Source organism: Camelus bactrianus, chromosome 3 (genome assembly GCF_048773025.1).
Source record: "Camelus bactrianus isolate YW-2024 breed Bactrian camel chromosome 3, ASM4877302v1, whole genome shotgun sequence".
Lineage (NCBI taxonomy): Eukaryota > Metazoa > Chordata > Mammalia > Artiodactyla > Camelidae > Camelus > Camelus bactrianus.
In genome coordinates this window covers 108,183,920-108,204,860 of record NC_133541.1, presented here as the reverse complement: position 1 = coordinate 108,204,860, position 20,941 = coordinate 108,183,920, and the positions used below count along the sequence as shown (strand labels likewise).

Below are 20,941 nucleotides of genomic sequence, written 5' to 3'. Positions count from 1 at the left end.
TTCTTGATCTTAAATAGAAGTGATGAAAGCAGACATTCTTGTCCTTCCGTAATTCCAGGGGGAAAGTTTTCAGTTTAACACTGAGAATGATGATAGCTGTGTTTTTTGCATGTGGCCATTCTTAGGATGAGACAGTTCCCTTCCACTCCTAGTTCATCTAATGTTTTTTTTTTTTTTTTACCACAAAAGGGTGTCGGATTTTGCCAAATGTTTTCCCTGCAGCAGTTGAGATGATCATGTATTCTATAAATGTGGTATATTATCTTGATTCTTACGTTGAACCACCCTTGGATTCCTAGGATAAATCCACTTGATAATGGCCTATAATCCTTTTAGTAAACTGCTGAATTTTTACTAATGTTTCAAGGATTTTTTTGCATCTATATTCATAAGGGATACTGGTTCATAGTCTTTTTGTGGAGTCTTTGACTAGCTTCAACATCAGGGTGATGCTAGACTTAAAGAATGAGGTAAGAAGTGTTCCCACCACTATTTTGAAAGAACTTGAGGAGTGGTGGTAAGCCCTCTGATCCCAGGCTTTTCCATGCTGGGAGTTTTTTGATAAGTGATTAAATCTCCTGACTTGTCTATTCAGATTTTCTATTTCTTGGATCAGTTTTAGCAGCTTGTGTATTTCTAGGAGTTTGCCCATTTTGTCCAACTTGTTGACAGGCAGTTCATAGTGGTCTTGTATCCTTTTTATTTCTGTGAAGTTGGTAGTTGTACATATATTTGGAGGGGTCATTCTCAGTGTCCCATATCACCAAACCACTATAATTTCAAGGGTTCCAGAAAGAAGAATCATAAAGGCTGAGTTTCCCCTGTGGGTGTGCCTCTTGGCCCCTCAACCCCATCCTCATCAGCCTTGGGACAAAGGTGGCAGTGCCACCCCCAGGCCCAGGCATGGGATCTGCGTGAGTCTGATGCCAAGACCTGGATCGGGCTTTACGGAGCACTTGTGAAGCGGACTCGTTGCAAGGGTTTTCTAGGCACTATCTCCTTACTTGTTGCAACAGCCCTGGCACCTGGCACCCCTTACAATTCCCATTTCACAAAAGAGAAGACCACCTCAGAGATATGAGGTGCTTGCCCAAGGTCACACAGCCAATAGGAACTTGTCTGAACTCAGGTCTGCCTATCTGCATTTTTCAATCACTGTGCTATATAGCTTTCTCCCTTCCCAAGGGACAGCACCCCAGGATGGGGCAAAGGCTAGAGGATTTAAGCTTCAGCATATCCCTCCCTCCCTCCCTAAAGGGACAATACAGTGGAGTCTCCTCAGATACCTCAAGCAGAGGAGAACCTCCATCTGCTACCACACAAAGCAGCACATACCCCTCCACCCAGTGCCCAGAGGTACCAGTGAGAAAGCAAAGTGCAGAATAGCATGAGGGGTACAGGCCAGCAGAGGATGTGTGCTTACCTACTCCTCTGTGTCAAATAATTTATGGAAAGATCCACAGAAACTGGTAGTGGTGGTTACCCCGGAAGAGGTGAGGGTCGGGGGTTAAAGGGTGCCTTAGATGTCACTGCAGGCACTGTTGTTTGTTACATTTTCTCCTGATGGATATACATAAAGTGCTTTCAGGGGCACCCCAGGACTGCCCGGTGCCCAGCCTGCAGAGGGGCAGGTGCAGGCTCGGTGAGCTCTCCCCACTCTGCCTCATGACAGGAGGCAGGACGACCCCGTGGGCTTCAGGCTGTAGAGTCTGAGAGACCAAAAGCTCTGAGCTCTGTGATTCTGGCAGAGTTACTTAATCTCTCTGAACCTCAGACTCCTCATCTATATAATGGGAATGATGGTAATAGCTACCTGGGGTTTGTGGCAAGGATTAAGAGATGATACTTGACAAGCAGAGAGCCTTCCTGCCAGAGCAAGAAATTAGTTATCTTATTCATGTTATTATTTTTAATACCATGACCTCACCACCATAACCACCAGCCCAGTCTGTGGTGGTGATCACACAGACCTAGCCAGTGAGAGGCTGGGTGACAGTGCCCCCTGGTGGACATGGTCTGAACTGCATCAGGCAACCCATTAGAGAAAGCTCACCAGTCCAAAAACCAGCTTTATTGCTTCCCTTTTACCCATGTATTTCAGCATATACTGCCTAAGAGAAATGACATACTCTTACATAACAGTACAGTAATCAAAATCAGGTAATTCAACACTGATACAATACTATTACCCAATCCACACAGGCCCTATTCACTTTTTGCCTGTTTTCCATATGGTGTTCTGTATAGGTAATTGCTTCTTGGTCTAGGACCCTTCCAGGATCACAAGGGATGTTTGATTGCCCAGTCCCTTTAGTATTCCTTAATCTGGAACCATTTCTCAGATATACCTTTGTTTATCTTTCGTGACCTTGGCACTTGAGGGTTCAGGCCAGTTACCTGGCAGAATGTCCCTCAACATGGATGCACCTGCTGGTTCCTCCTGGCAGCATTCTTTCATGTTTTTTGTGCAGATTTTCACAGGCGTTAGGCTGTGTTCTGCTCATGTGATGGATGGTGGTTTGTCCCAATGCTGATGTTCACTCTAACTCCCCAACCTGTGAGCTGAAGACTCTCGTATAATCACACAGCAAGTCTGGACCCTCAGCGCAGGCTATTGACAGGTGCTCAGGGTACCTGCAGCAAGGCAGGAACGTCCCCCCCGGCCCCGCCGCCCGTGGCTAGGGTCTCCTCAGGGCCTGCACTGCCAGTGCCTGTGGGCTGGGTGGACAGCAGGCTTGTCTTTAGGGCGGCATCGCACAACAGTCCAGCTGCCTGGGCCCCCCCCTTTCTGCTTCACTCAATTCTGGTTATTCTTGAGGCATTTTTCACCCCATAAATGACACATGAATACATTGTTTTTATTAAAATATTTCAGCCAAAGCTGAAGTCCCCTTTGAAATCTTCCTCTCCCCCCACCCTGTTCCCTCCCCCTCTTCCAGAAGTAACCCGTTATCAGTTTGGCATGAGAGAGGGAAAGCTGTATTGTCAGGAAGAACACACACGATGTAGCATTCTCTTCCCACAAATGGTCACACTGTAGGCTAGTCTTAAAGAAATTTCCCTGGGGGAAGTTGGGGCTGATGACTCAACATCCTCGTGTTCCCGCTGATCCTCTGTGAATGGACATCTAGGTTGTTTCCAGGGAATCCAATCCAGGGCTTCGCCAGGATCTGGGACTGCCCCTCGGGCACCAGATTCCCTGAGGGGACTTATTTAGGGGGTGAGGAAGGTCCAGTGTGCCTTCATCCACTCAACCTGTTAGAACTGCAGGACTCTTGGGGCCTCTGAGAGCAGCTATGCTGGGCGTTCACGTGTCTCAAGGCATCTTAAGGTTCCCAGGACAGAGGGGAGGAGCTGAGTTGGTTAGTCCAGACCCTCACCCCAACTCCAACCAGAACACCCTGCCTTTATCTGGTTTTCAATGCAGTTTCTTTTCTTAAAAAAAAAAAAAAAAAAAAAAAAGTCAGCTGTTAAAAAATTCAGACATCTCTGATGTAGCCTGACTGCTTACCTGGTGCAGGAATCCCTTGTGTATCGGGCAGATCCACTGCTCCCACTGATGCAGCCTCCACCCAAGTTCTCCTTGTCGCCGCAGAACCCGCAGCAAGCTCCCAGCCGTGTCCCAGCCCACCCCAACGGCAGCCGTCCACAAGCCTGGGCACCTCAGTGACCTGATTCGGTGTTCCCACACTTCCCTGTGCAGCAGGCTTTTAAAAGCCACACTTTAGGGTCCCTGTCCCCTTTTGTAAAGCTCCGCAGGGGGCTCTGAGGGGGCGGGGCAGACCCCCGCACTGCAGACCGCTGCCAGGGCCTCTCTGCTCCCCGCCTCTGCCCCTCCACTGCACATCTGGTGCTCAGTCCGGCTGGGAGGGCTAGGAAGGCACTCGTTTCACCCGAAGTGTTCGTTCCTCAGACACTGGGACTCTGAATTAGAAGCCATAGGAACCATCTATCTGAGCCAGGGTTTCCCAGGGTGGGGGTCTCTGTGTGCTGGAGAGGTTGTTAAAAATGCAGGTGCTTGGGCCTCACCCTGCACCTGCTGGACAGAAATCTCAGGCAGGGAGTCTGCAGTTTAAGCAAGTTCTCCAGAGTGGCCGCTGAGCCCAGCTCCTTCCACACCCCCAAGAGGTGAGGGAAACTGAGGCTCAAAAAGGAGGGACTTGTCCCCAGTCATAACACACATTCAGAGCAGGACTAGCTCTAGACTGAGTCTCCTCTCAGTGCTGTGGTCAATCCCTAGCATTTCTCAGCAAGTGGGCATGGCTGAAGGGTTGTCATTCGAGACACCTCACCTGGCTGTCCTGAAACAGGCCTGAGCTATCTGGACAAGCTTCAGTTTACTGTTCATGGGACTGGTCTTTGATTTGACAGTGACTGCGCGCACGTGCATGTGTGTGCGTGTGTGTGTGTGTGTGTGCGCGCATGTCGATTGGCTGTGCATCCAAACATCCTTCTGTCCACCCTCCCCTGCAGGCCTTGCAAAAAGGTCAGACAGATGTGACCAATGCGTACAAACAGAACCCCACTTTATTAGCAGTTAGTTCGAGATTGTACATTAATGGAGGAAGGTTCCCACTTTTAACACAACCCAAAACGGCTGGTTTGAGAGCCCTGATGAGGTGAGTAGGGGGTGCCCTCTCTCCATTCCTCTCCCACCCCTACAAAGGAAGGAAACGTCTGCCTTCCCCCACACTGAGTGTGCCCCCCACCCTCTCCAGTCAGCCCTCTCCTCTCCCCAGGAAATGACATGAATTTCATGCACAAATTACAAAAGGAGCCCTCTTGCTGATAATAAAAGCTAGCACAGTCATAGAAAACCCTCTCCTCCCTCATTCTCAAGGGCCACAGCGAGGAAGCAGAGAGGGAGAGATGAACTGATTAGGATAAAACAGCCAGAGTATCCTCTAGGCCCTTGACATTGACCCTGCACAGGGCCCACGCCTGTCCCTTGTGGGAGCTTAAAAGAAAAAAGTCTCTGGCCAAAGAGCTGGCGAGGGCAAGCCTCTGGTTGCAGGCAGCCCAGGGTAAGCCACCTGGGAATCCAGCACTGCCTCGCAGGCAGGGGTGAGGGGACTGGGGACCCCCATCCTCACTTCAGCTAGAGCAGACCTGCTTCCTTCCCTGACACCTGAAAATCCGTGCTGTAGCCCCACCTGCTCAGTCTGTAGATGGGGAAAACTGTCACTCAGCTACCAAATGGATTCAGTTGGGACAAACTTTCACATCTCCTCCGTCCACCCCAGGGCTCTTCTCACGTCACAGCTTGGGCGAGGCAGCTCCCCCACTGGGCTCTTCCCTGGTACATCCCAGGGGCTGGCTCTGCTCCAGTGCACACAGACCATGGGCCTCCAGGAAATGGAAACCCAGAGACCACAGAACAGAGCAGTGCTGTTTGGCTTCCTGTGGTTCATCACCAGGATCAAAGAGGGCAGCACCAACCTTCTGAGCCAGAGGCGTCTCCTTCTCAATAGGCCCAACGCTGCATGGCCCGCCCTCCACTCCAAGTGTGTAGCCTCCTCTTTCCTGACTCTCCGTGGCCCTTCCTCCCAGGCCCAGCTGAGATGCTGGCTCCCCCGCCCTCTCCGGGAGCTCCGGCCCGCCCCTCTGCTGCTTTGGCACTCGGTGCAGGTGACAGCAGGGGGGCATCTTAGGCTGGCGTTCTCAAGTCAGTACAAATGGTAGAAAGTCACACAGCCTGAATTACCCTCGCCAGTACAAGGGTCAGAGGAACGTGCTTTATGACACCGTGAAGAAACAGACACATCCAGAAGGTGGGATTTCCACAGGACAGCAGCCCGCTCACCTCAGAAATAATGTCATTTTAAAAATCAAAGTGAGCAGAAGGGAAACTTTTCAGCCTCTCAAGAGATTTTAGAAAACAAAATTACAAGATGCAACGTGTGTACCTCAACTAGCTCCTGATTCCAAAAGCAGGTGTAAGTTTGGGGCGGGGGTGGAATTTAAATGTGGACTGAAGAGCAGATGTTGTGGGGAAATCACTGTTGTCTGGGGTGATAAATGGGCCAATTGTAGGAGAAAGTCCCAAATCTAAGGAGATGCACATTGAAGCATTTGGGGTGAAGTCTCATGGTACTTGCAACTTTTAAACTAGTTCAGAAAAAATGTACGGAGAGAGAAAGATGAAGGCGGCAATACGTTACGGCTAAACAGTGGGTAGTGGAAGTTCATTATAAAGTATCTGGTACAACATTTACTTGTTTTTGCCACTAACCAACCTGTGGGGACCACTTGATGTGGGGACCACCCATCTCTGTGGGTCCGTGCAGCAGTTTTTCTGCTACTGGGAACAGACCCCGGGTTCCTCTGCTGGGCCCCGGGGGCACTGGCCACTCCCACTTAGGGGCTCAGAAGAGACGCAGCTTTAAGCCTCAGACTTCTCCTCCGAGGGCAGGACGCCCACGGCGTGGGCAGCTCTAGAGCCCCGAGTGACCGAGGCAGCACAGGAGACACAGCCCCCCTGGGCCTCCCCAGGGCAAAGGTGTGTGGAGGAGATGGCAGAAGGGATGGGAGAGTCATCTACGCTGTTGAAGCTCCTTCTCTCCTATAATTTTTTCTGGACCAGACAGTGACTTGGTGACCACTGACCGTGCTGATGCCGCCGCCCCCACTGACCTCTGGGTTTCTCCTCCCGTGAGGGGATCTGTGTGCTCAGCAGCTGAGAGCTCCTAGAAGGACTTGTGTCTCTCTCCCTCCCCAGCACCTACAGGTCCTGGAGGTGGGTCCTCGACAGATTCGACAGCGGGCAGGGAAGAAGTAGCAGTGACAAGACAGACTTAGAATATGTGACAGGTCAAGTCCCCAGCCTCCCAGAAGGGCCTGGACAAAAATCCCCAGTGTTTCCTCTGCTCCCCAGGGGCCTCAAACCTGCGTGTTCCTCCTTCAGACCAGAGGCCTAGGGAGGTAGGCCTGCCTGCCGACGTGGCATTCTGAGCCCACAGAGACGGGGGCAGGTGTCCAGGCCCGGAGCGAAGATTTCAGAAGGTGGGAGGTGTAAGGTTCTTGCAGGTCACGGAGCCCGAGCCCCGCGGTGACAGAAGATTAAGTGAGGCCTGGGATGTGCACCGTGGGCGCTGCTGCCCAGGCTGGGAGTCTGGTCCTGGTGCAGGTAAGCCTTGGTGGACGTACATGCAGGCATGGCGCCCTGTCCTCTGACACTGGCTCCTCCTCCCCTGCCGTGTCGGCAGCGCCCAGGGTTCCCGGGCTCTAAGGCCCCAATGAGAAGCACGATGGAGACACTTCTCTGGTGGGACGATGGAACCCTCCCCAGCTGGCCCTGTGGAGCATCTGACCCACTGCTTCATCCCAGTGCAGAAGCTGGGAACTAAGACTGAGTCAGGCTCCCAGGCTGGGGAAGGACCTTGTGACGAGGGAGAGCGTGACAGGGACACAAACTCAGATCTGGAACTGAGAAGGTTCAAAGGCACCCTGGCGGGGAAGGAGTGGTTTGTCCCCATATCCTGGAATGACCGAGGGTGTGACAGAGGGAGGGACAGGAAACCTGGCACAGAGTAGGGTCCCAAGGATGGACTCTGAGGCAGTGTGGCATTGGCAGAAGAGTACTAGACTCAGAATCGGGAGACTCCAGTTCAATTCTTGGCCCTGCTCCCAATCTCAGCCCAGGACCACCTCCCCTTTCCAGACCTATGTCTATACCCGTTCGTTGAAGGACCCTCCAGCCCCAACACACTAGAGTCTTCTGAATAAGACAAGGCTCTCTAGAAACCACTTCGTGGGTGTCAGTTCCAAGCTGAACTGGAAGTGGGAGGGGTAGGAGCAAGCCTGTCCCCAGCCTCAGTCACTTGACATTGTTAAAAGATGAGGGGAGGGGTAGGAGCAAGCCCCAACCAGAAAATAGCCTGGAGTTCCCCTTGTCTGCAGGGGGGCCTCGAGACAGTCTCTGGGTCCCAGGGGCCTCCCAGCTCCGAGGGTAGCTCCCAACCTAGCACCATGTCGGGGGGAGGGGAACAGGCTAGCTTTTGGCCCTGGGATCTCCCACTCCAGCCCGGTTATTTCCTTTGGCCAAAAGTCACCCAGGGTCACTGCGCTTCACGCAGCCAGCTTTCCTAGAGAGAGTAAGTCTTCCCCTCTGCATCTCACGGGCTCTGTTCGCCTAGGGTAGCCCCGGGACGGCCATGGCACTTGGGAGAGGAACCGAGGAGATGTCTCAGGGCCCTCCCATACTGTCTCCTCGAGGTCCCACCGCATGCGGGCACGCCCTCCCCGCTTCCACCTCAAACTCCAGCACTGAGATAAGATACCCTTTGGGACTGGGGCTTGCCACCATTTTGTATGACTGAATTAAAAACAAACCTAACCAAAAAAAAAATATAATATATATATACACTATATATATGTAACACAGTGTGACCCCAGAACCCAGGGTATAAACTCTGGCACCAAGAAAAAAATATTAAACTTTAGCTTCTTATTACTGGGGAAGTTAAGGGGGTCTCTAGGAACCCTCGGCCACAGACAGCTGGGGCAGGGCAGGGAGGGCGGTCTCACCCACTCTGCCCCGTATCGGCCAGGGCCAAGGCTGGGTGGGCTGCGGGACAGCGGATGAACACTGCGACATGGACACGGCAGACTCCACGACTGCCTCCGTCTTTTACCACAGGAAACACCACACATGTCATATCCCAGGGGGAGGAATGGGGGAAAGAGTTGAGACCTGGGTCTCTGGGTCCAAATGGCATGACAGTGCCCCAGGGCCCTGAAGGAGGCCTGGAGGACTGCTGGATACTGTAGGAACCAGCGATTCTCTCCCCACGGAGGGAAGGGGAGATGCGAAGGTAGGAACCAGAATGTGGGTGGAGGTCCAGAGTTCTCTTGAGGTGACCACCCTTACATCCAGCCTAGTGACCGACTCGGTGCCCAGCTGATGCTGCGGAAGGGCCTGGCTCAAAATAGTCAGGGAAATGTCCAGTCTCTCCCCGGCTTGGCAAAAGGCCCTGCTGGGCTGTTTTTCTCTTATCCTCTGGACGACAGGTAAGATATGGCAGCTAATACCCAGGGGACACCCTGCTGGAGCAGGAAGTGATGGGCTGAAGGACTGGGTATGGGTGGTAGAACACAGTGAGGGGAGAAGAGTCTTGAGGGCTCCCTCCTACCAGCGAGTGGCCTTCCACCAGCAGGCAGTGGCCTCCCCATGAAACGCTGGGAGTGGAAGGGACCTCTGGTGGCTGTAGAGGTCCTACCAGCCACAGACCCAGCACTGGGTGCTCTGAGGTGCCTGTGGACTGCCCGGGCTCTCCTCCCGGCCCTTTCCGGGACACAGCAGAGTATTGCTCAGAAGTGCTTGGCCAGCCCAGGCCTGGCTCCCCACTCTGTAGATCAGTCTGGCTCAGCGTGTGGTGGGACATCCCTGCTGTCACATTCAATGTCACTGTGGGGGCTGAGGCTACCTGGTGTTCTGGAGCTCCTCCCGCAGCCAGGTGGGCAGTGTCTGGCCCATCTTGTATAGCAGCTTGGAAAGCTCGATGTTGTGGTCCCGGTAATAGTCTTTCAGGAAGGCACGGGACTGTAACAGAAAAAGGCAGATGTCAGAAGGGAGAAGGGAGAAGGGAGAAGGGAGAAGGGAGAAGGGAGAAGGGAGAAGGGAGAAGGGAGAAGGGAGAAGGGAGAAGGGAGAAGGGAGAAGGGAGAAGGGAGAAGGGAGAAGGGAGAAGGGAGAAGGGAGAAGGGAGAAGGGAGAAGGGAGAAGGGAGAAGGGAGAAGGGAGAAGGGAGAAGGGAGAAGGGAGAAGGGAGAAGGGAGAAGGGAGAAGGGAGAAGGGAGAAGGGAGAAGGGAGAAGGGAGAAGGGAGAAGGGAGAAGGGAGAAGGGAGAAGGGAGAAGGGAGAAGGGAGAAGGGAGAAGGGAGAAGGGAGAAGGGAGAAGGGAGAAGGGAGAAGGGAGAAGGGAGAAGGGAGAAGGGAGAAGGGAGAAGGGAGAAGGGAGAAGGGAGAAGGGAGAAGGGAGAAGGGAGAAGGGAGAAGGGAGAAGGGAGAAGGGAGAAGGGAGAAGGGAGAAGGGAGAAGGGAGAAGGGAGAAGGGAGAAGGGAGAAGGGAGAAGGGAGAAGGGAGAAGGGAGAAGGGAGAAGGGAGAAGGGAGAAGGGAGAAGGGAGAAGGGAGAAGGGAGAAGGGAGAAGGGAGAAGGGAGAAGGGAGAAGGGAGAAGGGAGAAGGGAGAAGGGAGAAGGGAGAAGGGAGAAGGGAGAAGGGAGAAGGGAGAAGGGAGAAGGGAGAAGGGAGAAGGGAGAAGGGAGAAGGGAGAAGGGAGAAGGGAGAAGGGAGAAGGGAGAAGGGAGAAGGGAGAAGGGAGAAGGGAGAAGGGAGAAGGGAGAAGGGAGAAGGGAGAAGGGAGAAGGGAGAAGGGAGAAGGGAGAAGGGAGAAGGGAGAAGGGAGAAGGGAGAAGGGAGAAGGGAGAAGGGAGAAGGGAGAAGGGAGAAGGGAGAAGGGAGAAGGGAGAAGGGAGAAGGGAGAAGGGAGAAGGGAGAAGGGAGAAGGGAGAAGGGAGAAGGGAGAAGGGAGAAGGGAGAAGGGAGAAGGGAGAAGGGAGAAGGGAGAAGGGAGAAGGGAGAAGGGAGAAGGGAGAAGGGAGAAGGGAGAAGGGAGAAGGGAGAAGGGAGAAGGGAGAAGGGAGAAGGGAGAAGGGAGAAGGGAGAAGGGAGAAGGGAGAAGGGAGAAGGGAGAAGGGAGAAGGGAGAAGGGAGAAGGGAGAAGGGAGAAGGGAGAAGGGAGAAGGGAGAAGGGAGAAGGGAGAAGGGAGAAGGGAGAAGGGAGAAGGGAGAAGGGAGAAGGGAGAAGGGAGAAGGGAGAAGGGAGAAGGGAGAAGGGAGAAGGGAGAAGGGAGAAGGGAGAAGGGAGAAGGGAGAAGGGAGAAGGGAGAAGGGAGAAGGGAGAAGGGAGAAGGGAGAAGGGAGAAGGGAGAAGGGAGAAGGGAGAAGGGAGAAGGGAGAAGGGAGAAGGGAGAAGGGAGAAGGGAGAAGGGAGAAGGGAGAAGGGAGAAGGGAGAAGGGAGAAGGGAGAAGGGAGAAGGGAGAAGGGAGAAGGGAGAAGGGAGAAGGGAGAAGGGAGAAGGGAGAAGGGAGAAGGGAGAAGGGAGAAGGGAGAAGGGAGAAGGGAGAAGGGAGAAGGGAGAAGGGAGAAGGGAGAAGGGAGAAGGGAGAAGGGAGAAGGGAGAAGGGAGAAGGGAGAAGGGAGAAGGGAGAAGGGAGAAGGGAGAAGGGAGAAGGGAGAAGGGAGAAGGGAGAAGGGAGAAGGGAGAAGGGAGAAGGGAGAAGGGAGAAGGGAGAAGGGAGAAGGGAGAAGGGAGAAGGGAGAAGGGAGAAGGGAGAAGGGAGAAGGGAGAAGGGAGAAGGGAGAAGGGAGAAGGGAGAAGGGAGAAGGGAGAAGGGAGAAGGGAGAAGGGAGAAGGGAGAAGGGAGAAGGGAGAAGGGAGAAGGGAGAAGGGAGAAGGGAGAAGGGAGAAGGGAGAAGGGAGAAGGGAGAAGGGAGAAGGGAGAAGGGAGAAGGGAGAAGGGAGAAGGGAGAAGGGAGAAGGGAGAAGGGAGAAGGGAGAAGGGAGAAGGGAGAAGGGAGAAGGGAGAAGGGAGAAGGGAGAAGGGAGAAGGGAGAAGGGAGAAGGGAGAAGGGAGAAGGGAGAAGGGAGAAGGGAGAAGGGAGAAGGGAGAAGGGAGAAGGGAGAAGGGAGAAGGGAGAAGGGAGAAGGGAGAAGGGAGAAGGGAGAAGGGAGAAGGGAGAAGGGAGAAGGGAGAAGGGAGAAGGGAGAAGGGAGAAGGGAGAAGGGAGAAGGGAGAAGGGAGAAGGGAGAAGGGAGAAGGGAGAAGGGAGAAGGGAGAAGGGAGAAGGGAGAAGGGAGAAGGGAGAAGGGAGAAGGGAGAAGGGAGAAGGGAGAAGGGAGAAGGGAGAAGGGAGAAGGGAGAAGGGAGAAGGGAGAAGGGAGAAGGGAGAAGGGAGAAGGGAGAAGGGAGAAGGGAGAAGGGAGAAGGGAGAAGGGAGAAGGGAGAAGGGAGAAGGGAGAAGGGAGAAGGGAGAAGGGAGAAGGGAGAAGGGAGAAGGGAGAAGGGAGAAGGGAGAAGGGAGAAGGGAGAAGGGAGAAGGGAGAAGGGAGAAGGGAGAAGGGAGAAGGGAGAAGGGAGAAGGGAGAAGGGAGAAGGGAGAAGGGAGAAGGGAGAAGGGAGAAGGGAGAAGGGAGAAGGGAGAAGGGAGAAGGGAGAAGGGAGAAGGGAGAAGGGAGAAGGGAGAAGGGAGAAGGGAGAAGGGAGAAGGGAGAAGGGAGAAGGGAGAAGGGAGAAGGGAGAAGGGAGAAGGGAGAAGGGAGAAGGGAGAAGGGAGAAGGGAGAAGGGAGAAGGGAGAAGGGAGAAGGGAGAAGGGAGAAGGGAGAAGGGAGAAGGGAGAAGGGAGAAGGGAGAAGGGAGAAGGGAGAAGGGAGAAGGGAGAAGGGAGAAGGGAGAAGGGAGAAGGGAGAAGGGAGAAGGGAGAAGGGAGAAGGGAGAAGGGAGAAGGGAGAAGGGAGAAGGGAGAAGGGAGAAGGGAGAAGGGAGAAGGGAGAAGGGAGAAGGGAGAAGGGAGAAGGGAGAAGGGAGAAGGGAGAAGGGAGAAGGGAGAAGGGAGAAGGGAGAAGGGAGAAGGGAGAAGGGAGAAGGGAGAAGGGAGAAGGGAGAAGGGAGAAGGGAGAAGGGAGAAGGGAGAAGGGAGAAGGGAGAAGGGAGAAGGGAGAAGGGAGAAGGGAGAAGGGAGAAGGGAGAAGGGAGGTCCTCCCCACCAAGCAACCCACCCGAGCGGTCACTCGCTCACTCGCGTGTGCACGCTGAGAGAGGAAAAAACAGAAGTCCAGTACAGTCCTCCCCACCAAGCAACCCACCCGAGCGGTCACTCGCTCACTCGCGTGTGCACGCTGAGAGAGGAAAAAACAGAAGTCCAGTACAGTCCTCCCCACCAAGCAACCCACCCGAGCGGTCACTCGCTCACTCGCGTGTGCACGCTGAGAGAGGAAAAAACAGAAGTCCAGTACAGTCCTCCCCACCAAGCAACCCACCCGAGCGGTCACTCGCTCACTCGCGTGTGCACGCTGAGAGAGGAAAAAACAGAAGTCCAGTACAGTCCTCCCCACCAAGCAACCCACCCGAGCGGTCACTCGCTCACTCGCGTGTGCACGCTGAGAGAGGAAAAAACAGAAGTCCAGTACAGTCCTCCCCACCAAGCAACCCACCCGAGCGGTCACTCGCTCACTCGCGTGTGCACGCTGAGAGAGGAAAAAACAGAAGTCCAGTACAGTCCTCCCCACCAAGCAACCCACCCGAGCGGTCACTCGCTCACTCGCGTGTGCACGCTGAGAGAGGAAAAAACAGAAGTCCAGTACAGTCCTCCCCACCAAGCAACCCACCCGAGCGGTCACTCGCTCACTCGCGTGTGCACGCTGAGAGAGGAAAAAACAGAAGTCCAGTACAGTCCTCCCCACCAAGCAACCCACCCGAGCGGTCACTCGCTCACTCGCGTGTGCACGCTGAGAGAGGAAAAAACAGAAGTCCAGTACAGTCCTCCCCACCAAGCAACCCACCCGAGCGGTCACTCGCTCGTGCACCCGGTCACTCGCTCACTCGCATGTGCACGGAATCTAAAACATACTCCCCATCAACTGCGCATTTACAAAATACAAACAGACACAGAAAACAAATTTACAGTAACCAAAGGGGTGGGTGAAAGAATAAATTACAAACATGGGATTAACAGCTACGTACTTCTATGTACAAAGTAGATAAGCAACAAGAATGGACTGTATAACACAGGGAACAATATTCAGTATCTTATAATAACCTATATTGGAAAATACAGAAACATTTACAGATATATATATATAACTGAATCACTGTGCTGTGTACACCTGAGACTAACACGATTGTAAATCAACTATAAATGAGAAAGGGGTCACGGATAAAAAGGGAAACATAAGCAGAGTCACAGCGCGTGCCCTTACCCTATATCCTTTGTAGGTGCCACTCTCTCCCAGAATGCCGTACCCTTCAGTGCCATAGGTCTTTCCTTCCAGGCCCAACTCCAGAGACCACCCCCCACAGCACTTGTGAAAACCTCTCATACCACACAAAGCACTGCCTGACTCATATTCTGCTTACGAGACCGTGGGACTCATCTCCCTCCTAGACTAGGAGCTCCTTGAAGGCAAAGAACAGGTCTGATTCATCCTCAAAGGCCCATAGCATTCAGCCTTTGTAGAAGGAAATACACTCATTTGACTCTGACCCACATACCCTAGCCCATATTTTCTCCTCTCAAGGACACCGTCCAGGAAATGCCAAGGCCGCCGGGTGCTGGGTGTCAGGTAAAGAGAAGACTCCCTCCAGGACAGGGACCCCTGTCACTGATCCCCCGGCCACAGGCAGCATGTCTGTCACTTACATCCAAGTCCATCTCTGGGTACTTCCGGCCCTTGCTTTTGCCCAGACACTTAGTTTTTCCTCCTTCGAGCAGTTGGCACCAAAATCCTTTCTTTGGATCAAACCTGTGGAAGTGGGGAAAGCCTGTGGGTGGGAGCTGGTCCAGCCCAGCCCCTTCCCACCTTAAGGCAACATTCACAGACCTCAGGAATGGCAGAGCCTAGGACACCAGACTTTTGGCCCAAGTTTTGCCTCTGGGCCCCACTAATCACACCTGCCTCCTCTTTCCCCAGCTATAGGCAGGTTCAGTTCCTGCAGCAAATCCATAACATGAACACTTCCCAGCCTTCCTTATTCTGGGAGTCCTCTTAGCAGTCTCCAACTCAGAGGTAAACAGTGGCTTTTTTCATGTTTGTTTTTGTTTTTAACGTAGGGTGGGAAAGTTTAGTGGGGGCTCTTTTGCTTTTTAATACATTCAGTCTCTATCAAGAAATGCTGTATCTGCAGTTGCATTTAAGCGTGTCCATCACTGAAAAAAATTTTTTTAATAAATTTCAGAAATGACAGACCAAGACTACCTTCAGAATTTGAAGTCACGCTGGAGCTTCACGGGTATTTTTGGGAGAGAAGATCTGATGCTATATCATGGGGTTGGGGGAGAACTACTGGCATCAGAATTCAGTTCCAGACTGGGAACCACTAGGAAATTCTTGGGCACGAGGACAGCAGGAACATAGAACTCACGTTTGGCACGAGAGGGAGACAGGGATTTCTGAAGAGGTCACAGGATAGGGGTAGGTGGTGGTGGTGGAGGAGATGAGGACGACAGCACTGTCATTGACTGAGATCAGTACACCTCAGGCACTGAGCCACGGGCTCCACATGCATGCTCTCATGCAAGTCAGTGACCCTCGGGAGGTAGGAACTATTACCTTTATCCCCAACTTACGGATGAGGAAACTGAGGCTTGCAGGACCTGAGACATGTCCAAGGTCACCCAGCTAAAGAACTAATGGATCTGGGGTCCTAACCCAGGCCTCTCTGCTGCTCCGTTCTACCTCAACGCAAAGGCCTGACTTCCTTTCTCTACCTTCAACCTCCAAAGCAGGGAGAAGGGAACATTCTGGCTGCAAATCTTTTCTAAGAAGGTAGCTGGGAAGCTGACTATTTCTCCTTCTCTTGAGAACCCCTCATCCAGCTGAGTGTGTCACCTGTCTGATGCACACTAAGAGACAGCCCCGAGCCCCTCAACACAGGCGGGCACTTACTCACCTTGGGAGGGCATTCTCAGGGCACTTGAGCTGGGTTTTGAGTGATGAGGATTATAGCCACTAACATCTGTACTGTCTTTTTCATGAAACTTGTATTTAAATCATAATTTAGTGCTAAGAAACCCTTGTTGTTCATTGTTGGTCTAACGTACTTAGACAAAACACTGAAAACACTTAAACTTAACGCTGCCTCCAGGCTGAAAAGAACACCCCAGGGGTAGGAATGACTAGAGTAGAACAAAGCCATCACCTCCCTTTTTCTTGAGACCATACCTTTATTAACAAGACTGAAGGCATATTAACTTTTCTCCTAAACTGCCATCAGGGATGCGTGTACTTTCTTACACTTGCTGACTCTAACCTGTCTCTCTCTCAAAATCAATCAAGTCTTAGGACATCCCCCTGCTCAAAGCCCAAGGGAACACTCACGCCAAGGTTTTATGGTAGTCAATGGTGTTCGTCACCCCAAGGAACTTTTGCACTGTGTCCATCACTTTGGCAGGTTCTGTTCGCAGCAGTTTACCATCCAAGACCAGAATCTGGCAAAAGAGAAAGAGGAGGTGATCTCAACCTGTTTCCACTCCACTGGCAACCAGGCCCCCAGTCTTCTCGGTCAGCAGCCATGGTTACACACTGGGGACCCTGGACTCTGTAGACCCTGCTTCCTTCTCCACCTTTGGACGGGAGGTAGCCCCAGGCCTCAGTCCCGGGCAGTCTAACTCCCTGCTCTCTGCCAGCTTCCTCTGACCAATGCCATTCTCTCCTAGAGTTTAAGCTGTCACCAACACCCTGCCTGCCCCTCATATCCCTATGACACCCCTCTCTGCCTCTCTCCGAGCTTCTGGGCCACAAGTCACTAGTCACTCTCCTGCCTAAATTCTCCAAGGGTTTCCCCTAAAATGCCTCAGTGATTTGGCCCTGCCTACATCTCCACCCAGGCTTTCCCTCCATCACACACGCACGTCTTCCCCCTCCCTTGGGGGCCTATCCCAGGGTCTTCTGGGTCCTCTGAGGAATAGTCTGTTGTGATGAGACAAGGGCTTCGGATAAACAAGACTGAAACCTTTGAAGACCCTAAAGGTCTAACTTGCCAATGACAGCATTTGTGGCTCTGGAACTGGTAAAAGAGATCTTGAGACTCTCTGCTAACTACCCCCAAGCCAGTACTGTGATTGCCCTCCCGAGGGTCGGGGGGACAGGCCACTACCTGGTTGGCGTGAAAGGCGCTGAGCCAGCGCTCCATGTGGGTGGCGTACCAGCCGGGAACCAGACAGCGGTTCTGGAGGGCACGCAGCTTCAAGGATGCATCGGGCCCAGCCGTGATCACCTCATGGAAGGTGTACTTTAGGGCTACTGGATCATCGTGGGCTCGCTGGTGCTGCAGACAAAGCGGGAGAGGGGGTCAGCACGTCATGCGGAGGGCCCAAGGAAGAGGCCTTTGTGGGACAGCAACCAGGAGGCGGCCAGAAGACCCTGGGCTGGACCCAGAAGCCCTGGCTTCAAGTTCTGCCTCTCCTTGTTTGTCCTTTGACCTCAGGGAAGTCACAGCCCCTCGGAGCCCTAGTTTGCCCATCTTTCCAAGACAGGAGCTGGATGAGATCAGAACTTCCAAATGCTGGTCATTAGCACACCACCTCTACGATTTCTGCCGTAGCCACAAACCACAGGCATGTGCCACGTCAGCATAATTTCCCTTACGTTGACTCATCTTTCTGACATACATGTATCTCAAAAGTAAACTCAACACTGCCTCCATCGATGGAAAACTAGAGCCAGCTATCACATATAAGAGGTAATCCTTTATAGATACAATACAAATGAGCCGATGTTCTCAGACACCAGGCAGCTAGGACTGTCTGCTACAGGCCCTGGTGAGATCAGGAGGGCGGGGCGCTCGTGATGGAGCTGGTACCCTTGTGAGAAGGGACACCGGAGAGTTAGCTCTCTCTGCCATGTGAGGACACAGTGAGCAGGTGGTCGTCTAAAAGCCAGGGAGAGAGCTCTCACCAGGAACCAAACTAACTGGCACCTTGATCTTGGACTTAGAATTCTAGGCTCCAGAACTATGAGAAATAAATTTCTGTGGTTTAAGCCACCCAATCCATAACAGTTATGGCTGCTCAAGCAGACTGAGCTGGAAGGACTGGGAAACGACTGGAAAGGGGAAAACACCAGGTTTGAACCACCTAAAACAACGCCACAGGCAGTCGGCAGCAGCCGAATTCCCAAGTCCAGAGATCGGGCATCTGTTCACCAGTCAGTGACCCCCACGGGTCCCCCCACCCTCACTGAGGATCACACAGCCCAGGCATGGGGTGAAGGGCATGACAATGACGCATCACAGCAGCCTCCTCTCTGAGGCAGGCCCCGGCCCCACTCCTCCAGCATCTTCCTGGATCCTCCTGGTGGGAATTCATCCCCCTTCTCCTTATCCCGCCTCGACCATGGACAAAGAAAGAAGAGGGTCTTAGACCTGGAGGAGCTGGGTTCAAAATGCCAGCACATGAACTTGAGCTGGTCTCCTGGCTTGCTGAAGCTTGGTTTCCTCACCTGTGACAAGGGGACACACAAAGCCCTCTACCCTCTCAGAACCTGCAGTGATGCGCCAGTGAGGTGGGAGTGATGCGCCAGTGAGGTGGGAGATGCGGCACAGGCCTGTTAGTGCAGACCACGGGACGGACTCCACCTAGGGCCGCATTCCCTCCATCACCCTCTCCCTCCTCCTTCCTGCCTCCTACAAAAGCAGACAACCAGTCTCTGCTCATCGCCAGGAGGTGGGGGGCACTCAGCAGAGCGGAACAGAGAAGTGGCTTTGTTCCCCCAAAGACAAAGCCCAGAAGAAAGGAGAATATCCGGGTATAGACAGAAAGACCCCGAAAAGCAGGAGGAAGAGGGGGACTGCCCACCAGATGAGGAGGGGCTCCTGGCTCAGGGAGTGAGAGGAGGGGGAACAGGAGGGTCTGCACCCTGCCTCCTGCTGGCGCTGTGGGCACGAGGCCCCGGAGAGGAGGCGGCCACTGGGAGAACGCAGGGAAGCAGGCTCAGAGCCGGGCCAGCCCTACAGGGGCCTTTCCTGGCCCTGCTCTAGACCAGGAAGCCCCCAGCCCTGGCCCTGTGGCATAATCCCAGGAAGACTGGCAGGCAGGGGAAGAAACCTCCAAAAGGCCCAAAGCCTGTAAGCACAGTGGAATGGTGCTCAGAAGGAATTAACTCAGGTCATCAAGATTAAAGAAAATTCTAGCTCTTAGCCAAGTAGGAGGTAGACGGCACACTCTCTAGCATGAACCACACCCTAGGTAACGCCTTACCTGATCAGGCGTTTACATCCTCCACTAAAAATGGCAGGTCCTGTGTCTCGTCCTTCTCTGCATTCCCACCCCAACCCCACCTAGTACCCAGCGAAGAGGCCACTGTTAGTATGATCCCAGATCACTGTTGACCAAATCTAGGCTTCGTCAAAGTGGAGACAGCCTCCACCTCTTGCTGGTGTCAGAATCAGAGGCAAGACCCCAGATGAAGCTAGGCTGGGGCAGGTAACTTGGCTGGGATTCAGCATGGACTTCTGCCAGGCTACAAGCACAGTGGGGGTGGGACCCTGTTGTTACCTACCACCGCCTCCCAGGAGCCTAGTTGAGGGCGGGCACGCAGTAGGTGCACAATATATATTTGCTGAATGAATGAGTGGCTGAGTGGTAGATAGAGCCCGTGCCCAACTCAGGGCCCCGCCGCTGCCCCAGCTCACCTGGTACCAGGAATAGGCTCGGTCTGCCGGGTTGATGAGGATGGTCAGGACCTTGGCCTTGGGTAACAGAGCAGCTGCTCGCCGGGGGGCCACTTCCGAATCAAAGTAGTTGGCGCTTTTCTCAAAGTAGAAGTCGGAGGTGGTGTTGGAAGGAATAGGGAAGAACTCCATGTACCTGCAGGAATCCCAGAGAGGGGGGCTCGTAGGCAAGACTCATGAGGAAGGCACCTGGGGGTGGAACTTCAGAAAGCAAGCAGGCACACCGTCCCAGCCAAACAAGGACCCCCTTCTGGCAGGGGTCCTAGATGGAACGGCCACTTGGCAGTCTCCCTTTTCTAAATTCGCTCCTTTCTGGGGGAGCCCTCATGGTCAGGAGGCTCTGAAGACTTGTGAGTGCGGTGTGGGCTGCAGGGCGTGGGAAGGGGGTTGTGTCTTTCCACCCTAAATGGGATGCTCCCAGAGTGAAACTGACAGGGCCCTAACTCTCGCTGCCACTAGGCGGCGAGTGGGGATCCCTCTGACGTTGGAACACCAGCCAGCACTGAGGGAAGGGACGCCCTCCGCTGCCTCCAGAGGGCAGGGTTTCTTTCCTGATCTGTGATCGCACTTTTCTAAAAGCTGTCCCTGTGGACCAGGAGACGAGTGGGGAGGGAGTTCACCTCCTGCCACCCATCCCCTCTTCCCAGCTTCATATGGGCGAAGCTGACAGCTTTCCAGATGCACTTCCCACATCCCACCCAGAGTGACTGCTCTCACTTGTCCTTTGGGACCACCTCTAGGTTGCGGGCCCCTCATAAAACTAAATCAACACTCTAGATCCTCCTAAGGGCACCTACTCATGCAAAACCAAGGTATAACTCTGGGGATTCATGGGAACCAAACCCACAAGGCTCATCCTAGTTAAAGGTGTAGGATCCCCACTCTGTCCCGTGAGACAGGGTTTCTCCAGGGTGGTCTCAGGGAGCCCTTATCAGAGTCATGTAGGGGCTTGTGAGAGTTTCAAACCCCGACCTACAAAATCAAAATCTTGGGAATGGAGCCGAGGAATTGCTGGCTCTTTCACTCTTCCAAATTCCCTTCACAGACTAGCACCTGGATGTCCACAATTCATTGTGTGACACCTGAACTGAGAAAGCAGCGTTTCCCCTTAGTTTGCAGCAAAGTCATCAGGCAGCAAAACTTGACTCATGAATCTTACCTGGCATAAATATACACATACTTTGCTACAGACATACTAATGTATCTGCTAATGGGTGATGCCCCAGACCTTGCTGAAGGTGCTGCTAAATGTACTGTGACTCACCATATTACCTCCCTAAATCCAGAAAGAGGTGACTCCCAATAATGCATCTGGCTACAGTGCGTTTGACATAAGAGACTGTGGTGATACCAGGGAGAGAAACAGACAAGTAGGTGGGCAGGTGGACAAATGATTGATAGAAGAAAGAGACTGACAGAAATACACACAGAAAAATACCTATGATGTCCCCACTCAGTAAACCAATGACATAAAAATAAACAAAAGGAA

The 20,941-nt window shown here is 53.3% G+C and overlaps 1 protein-coding gene across 9 annotated transcripts in view; it reads right to left on the bottom strand.

Moving 5' to 3' along the window:
• Nucleotides 1-20,941, bottom strand: part of LOC105074301 (N-deacetylase and N-sulfotransferase 1) — a 153,042-nt gene that overhangs the window by 86,088 nt on the left and 46,013 nt on the right. For 8 of the 9 annotated variants that reach the window (XM_074360930.1, XM_074360932.1, XM_074360928.1 and 5 more), the window contains 5 exons: nucleotides 19,414-19,588; nucleotides 16,879-17,049; nucleotides 16,101-16,210; nucleotides 14,423-14,525; nucleotides 9,426-9,541 (listed from right to left, as the gene is read on the bottom strand). In XM_074360930.1, the coding sequence (XP_074217031.1) occupies nucleotides 9,426-9,541; nucleotides 14,423-14,525; nucleotides 16,101-16,210; nucleotides 16,879-17,049; nucleotides 19,414-19,588 (675 nt within the window). Of the gene's footprint in view, nucleotides 1-2,074; nucleotides 3,436-9,425; nucleotides 9,542-14,422; nucleotides 14,526-16,100; nucleotides 16,211-16,878; nucleotides 17,050-19,413; nucleotides 19,589-20,941 lie in introns of those variants that run through there. The other variant, XM_074360938.1, reaches the window with a different exon arrangement.